The sequence below is a fragment of the Tachysurus vachellii genome, chromosome 15 (assembly GCF_030014155.1).
Source record: "Tachysurus vachellii isolate PV-2020 chromosome 15, HZAU_Pvac_v1, whole genome shotgun sequence".
NCBI classification, from domain to species: Eukaryota; Metazoa; Chordata; class Actinopteri; order Siluriformes; family Bagridae; genus Tachysurus; species Tachysurus vachellii.
In genome coordinates this window covers 24,334,810-24,339,887 of record NC_083474.1, presented here as the reverse complement: position 1 = coordinate 24,339,887, position 5,078 = coordinate 24,334,810, and the positions used below count along the sequence as shown (strand labels likewise).

Below are 5,078 nucleotides of genomic sequence, written 5' to 3'. Positions count from 1 at the left end.
GTTTTTTCAGATTTTATCTTCTACCAAGGTCAACTGGGGTAAAAGTGAAGCCATTTTAGTGGTTAAAGTATTAACCAGAGATAACATATCAGAAAAAAAACAACAACACAAACCGCCTTCATAAAGCAGCACTGCGGTATTATAAAGCATTCATCTGTTACACCTCAAAAACCTCAATCAGAACTTAATAGAAGGGTCAAGTGGTTATTTTAAATATTGCCCCAAAGCTATACTTTAAAATGAAATAGATTGCTGAACAGTAACAGTGCTGTTTGTGATCTGCAAAATTGTGTAGAATTTCAATTATATGTTGCAGAACTTATATAAATGATATTAGAAACAGGTCCAAATCCTGAGAACTGAAGCGAGCCTTAACTCTGCAGTACACAGAGAACGTTAAAGATTAAATGCTGACACACATTTGCTGACTGATTTTAGCCTTTTAAAGAAAATCCATTTTTAAATTAAACCTCTTTTGACCTGTAGCTCCCTACATTACCCACAATGCCTTTCAGCCATGTGCCAATATTGGTGCACTGGGTTTGTCTCTTAAGTCAGCTCTTGCTACAGTGATTCTCTGTGAAATCAGAACTACACACAACGGCAAATTCTGCAAACCAGGGGTTCAGGGTTTAGTTTTACTGTCAATTCTGCGCTCCAGGTTCGATGGCCAACAACAACGACTTTCAGATACAAATACAGCTTTAAATAGCTGGAGGTGGAGCCTAATGGGGACGGAGTCATAATAAAGTAAATAAATAAATAAAATTCAGAGACAAATTCACAAAACAGAGACACAAAAACTCTTAGCTGATCGAGTGCATACAGAAAAAGAAGGTTTAGCAAAAGCAAGTCTTACATTTATCAACTCATCTAAAATAAATTTTTATTCTGTTATATAATTGACATGTCTGGACTGACTGCCTTTACACAAAGACTTAATCATTGCACAAAACATCAACCTGGAAAGAAAGAAGTAGAAAAAAATAAATAAAACAAAAACAACCGCTTGTCTGCTGATACCGTGCCAGTGCCAGTCCTGGTGGTGGGGCTTATTCAGAACCTGTGAATAACGAGAATGACAATGAGACACTCAACTAAACATGAGGACCAAAGAAGTGAGAGCTTGTGGGTGATGATGTGAGGAAGTCGAGCTGTTTGCTGCTTTGTTATTGTAACAAACGGCTAAAAGAAAGGTGCAGAATTACTGTCCAAGGACCAAACTGTACGGAAGCCATATTGTTAATCCTAATGCGCAGTTACAGATTCAGAATAAATAAGTAATCATGATGCACTGCAGATGAACGGCGCTCGGTAAACTAATCCCTAACCGTGTCCCAGAACCAGTACCGGCTCCAATGGGTCAGAGGAAAAGAGGTAAAAAGTGATCCAGCACTAATCCCACCATCTATAAACCCTCTAAGCACACGTGGAGTTTTACATTCCTTTAGTCAGATCAGGCTTTTTTTTTTAGCTTGCTGAAGTGTAACGCTCCTAAAACGCTGTTTCTCTAAAGAGGTCCACTCATTCCCAAGACCGTAGGACTGAAAACTGCCAGTGTACTGTGTGTGAGCCTGTTTATAACTGATAAAAGTCCCCGTGCTTCTAACACGTGTCATCTGTAAGGAGACATAAACAACAGCATGCTGGGTTACTGTACAAAAAGGAAATAACAGCTGTGAACAGATCACTCACCGTTCTACCAACACCACCACCACCACTTTCTCTTCTTTGGGGAATGATACAGAGAGAAGAGCAGAACTCAGAAACACAACAAAAACAACAAAAAACAACCACCATTTCAATTTTGTGTTATTTCGGTCAAATATTTGTAATATTAGACATTATAAACTCTGGAGACTCAAGTTCATCCCATTCCTGACCAGACAAGTTTCTACTGGTTATATGCACCAGGAGAACACCGGTCGAGCCTAACAAGCTGCAGCAGTGGCGGCTGTTAGACTGTTCAATTCAGGTTTATATCGATGTGAGACTGACCTTCACTTTCCAGATGCATAGTATGCTGATAATGACAAAGCACACGGACCGGACACTCAGAACTGGAGTCCACTCCCTTACAGTTAAACGGGACAGACGAACTTGTCCGTTGCTGTCGACAAACGGATGGACCGGAATGTTCTCGCCGGTAAACATGACCTGTATGACAATGAGGACAGAAGTCAAGATGGAGGGCACATGAGGAAGTGATCAAAAACAGTGTGCGCACTGACACTTTTGAGGTTCACCTGAGGAGGTTCAAATGGGAATCGGCTGCTAAACGTAAAGAGAAGCTGGAACTTCTGGCCCTCGTACAGGGTTCGAGGAGGGCCCTTCAGTTCTATAAACCACCTGGACACAAGATGCAAGTGAAAAACTGCCAAGACTGAATAAACACACTCAATGTTCTGTGTGTAAGAAACCACTGTATCCATAACAGTGAAAACCATTCTGTATGAATCGTAAAATAAAACCAGAAACAAGCCCCTACTCTGTGATTGTATTCTGAACTCTTCTTTCTTTCAGAGTCATTCCTGGAGGTGGATCATTCTGCAAAGACAACCATTCCCTCTGCATCCGTGTCTAGAAACAGAAACAATAATTATAGAAACAATAAATATAGCTGAGAGCACAATTGTGTACACCCCATCCCTTGGTACTAGCTGTAAGGAAGAAAAACACCACCAAGTTCTGATTCAGCAGTCAATCCTCAGGCTAATGTGCAGCTCTTAAAAGTTTGTGAACCACTTCAAGTAATTAATTTTCCAGTCCCCTTATTAACAAGTGTTATACAATGTGTTCAGTCTTATTTAAACACTTTCTTAGGTTATTTACAGAACTAAGATTTATACATCAAAAAGGAATAAAATTCTTTCACACAAATGAGTAAAAAAAAAGATTGAATATCGAATAAAACACAAAACATTTCTTTAAATGATTTCAATCAAAATTTATTTATAGAGCACCTTACAACAGCCAAAAGGAGCACAAGGTGCTTTCCAGTGAAACAACAATAAAAAAAATAAAATCAATAAGAACACAATGAACATAAAATAGCAGATTTGCTAGCATTTCTAAAACAAACAAAACAAAAGCACCCTCATGATTAGTCTCACCATGGATAAATATTCTAATGTGGGTAAAAATGTTTTGTTTTCAAATTTTTCTCCACCCTCAAAACTGTGGAGATGATGGTGGACTTTAGGAAAGACCCCCCAACACCTCCCGGACACACACAATATCCAACAGCTCGGTGTCATCTAGGGAGACCGTCAAGTTTCCCAAGACCTGAAATGGGAGTCCAACATAAACTCCATCATCAAAAAGGCCCAGCAGAGGATGTACTTTCTACATCAATTAAGGAAGTTTGTTCTGCCACAGGAGCTGTTGATGCTGTTCTACACTGCAGTCATTGAATCTGTCCTGTGCAAATTCATCACCATCTGGTTTGGTGCAGCAACTAAACAGGACAGGAACAGACCGCAACGCACAGTAAAAACAGCAGAAATAATAACTGGTGCCCTCCTGCCCACCCCCCAGGACTTGTACGACACAAGAACCAGAAACCGGGCAGTAAAAATCACCACTGACCCTTCACACCCTGGACACAACCTCTTTCAGCTCCTCCCTTCTCTCAGGTGCTACAGAACTTTGCTTACTAAAACTGCCAGACACAGGAACAGTTTCTTTCCCCAGACAATCACCCTGATTAACACCTCACCATAATTATATTCACTGCTTCATATCTATAAGTGCTGCATTATCAGGACTGTCAGTCATCACATCATCTGTATATATTACACACTACTGCTGCTGTATATTGTACAGCACAATATTACACAATATTGTTATTTACACTACCATGTACTTTATGTACATAACTGATCTGTTATATATTCTGTATTAAATATGACTAGAATATGACAGATCAGTTATGTACATAAAGTACATGGTAGTGTAAATAATAGTGTAATATTATGCTTTTTATACAATATACAGCAGTAGTGTGTGTAACTTATATGGATGATGTGATGACTGATAGTTCTGAATTGTAATGAACATCTCCCTCTAACCATTTGAATTAACTCGATTTGTTTAATATAGTTCTGCTACTCACCGGCATACACACCATGTTGGAACTCCCTAAGTTCTAGACGCGTTATATTTCTATCTGCGTCCGTATGTGCACAAGTCTCACCTCCTGCTGCCTATAGGCTAGTTTTAGTTCTTTCCTGATTCCAGATTGGCTATTTATAACCCAGTCATACAGAATCAGAATCAGGATCAGAATCAGGTTTATTGGCCAAGTGTGTTGATGTTGACACACACAAGGAATTTGGTTCCAGCTGTTTGTGACTCATAAAAGTACAGACATAAATAACACTATACTATACAATACACACATAAATAACACTATACTATACAATACAGACATAAATAACACTAACAAGTCGGTCTCAGCGGAACTTTGGACCTTCAGTTACACTAAAATTCAGGCACTCAAATACTGGGTTAAAATAGAAAAACTTGGGTTAATAGGCCAAAAAAGGACACGACAAAATTACACACACCTGGATTAAATACAAATGCATATATTAGGACAGAAAATACAAACACCAACTGTTCACCACTTATCTGACTGTCTTTTGGTAGTCCTTAGTTAGGCCTCTCTCAGTCCATGGTAGAAAAGTGAATAATCCCAGAAAATAGATAAATCCCAAGGTTGAAAAAAAAGAAAAAAGTATTCCAATTGTCTCTTGAAACTTAGCAGTCAAAAATCCACCCGCGTTTCAACTGGAGACCTTTTCCTGGACAAAGGGGATCCAAAAACCTCAAAACATTCTCCTGAAAAAGTCTTGTAGGGGAGAACAGCATGCACAACTTCCACTATGTGCATACCTTATTCTCTAGGCCTTCCTTCCTCTCAGGTGTACTCCAAAATAAAAGTCCCTTCAATCACCACTAATAGGATTTCATACAATACATACTATACTATACAATACAGATGTGATACAATAGACAGAATGAGTATTAAATATAAATACAGAATATATAACAGATCAGTTATGTACATAAAGTGT

At 38.8% G+C, this 5,078-nt stretch overlaps 1 protein-coding gene across 1 annotated transcript; it reads right to left on the bottom strand.

The window, feature by feature from the left end:
* Window positions 1–1,030: 1,030 nt before the first annotated feature.
* On the bottom strand, window positions 1,031–4,129 carry LOC132857787 (probable ubiquitin-conjugating enzyme E2 W-A). The gene is made up of 6 exons (XM_060887823.1): window positions 4,115–4,129; window positions 2,489–2,580; window positions 2,247–2,349; window positions 1,999–2,157; window positions 1,696–1,729; window positions 1,031–1,063 (listed from the first exon to the last, which is right to left on the bottom strand). The coding sequence occupies exons 1-5, from the start codon at window positions 4,127–4,129 to the stop codon at window positions 1,700–1,702; spliced, it is 399 nt and encodes a 132-aa protein (XP_060743806.1). The 3' UTR covers window positions 1,031–1,063; window positions 1,696–1,699.
* Between the last annotated feature and the right edge of the window lie 949 nt (window positions 4,130–5,078).

Bases quoted from the DNA above. Each gene is read 5' to 3' on its own strand.
- LOC132857787 (XM_060887823.1), bottom strand. The intron at 2,350-2,488 runs GTAGGGGCTTGT...TCTTGTGTCCAG, and splicing joins GTTCAGAATACAATCACAGA to GTGGTTTATAGAACTGAAGG. The intron at 2,158-2,246 runs GTGAACCTCAAA...ATTGTCATACAG, and splicing joins TCCCATTTGAACCTCCTCAG to GTCATGTTTACCGGCGAGAA.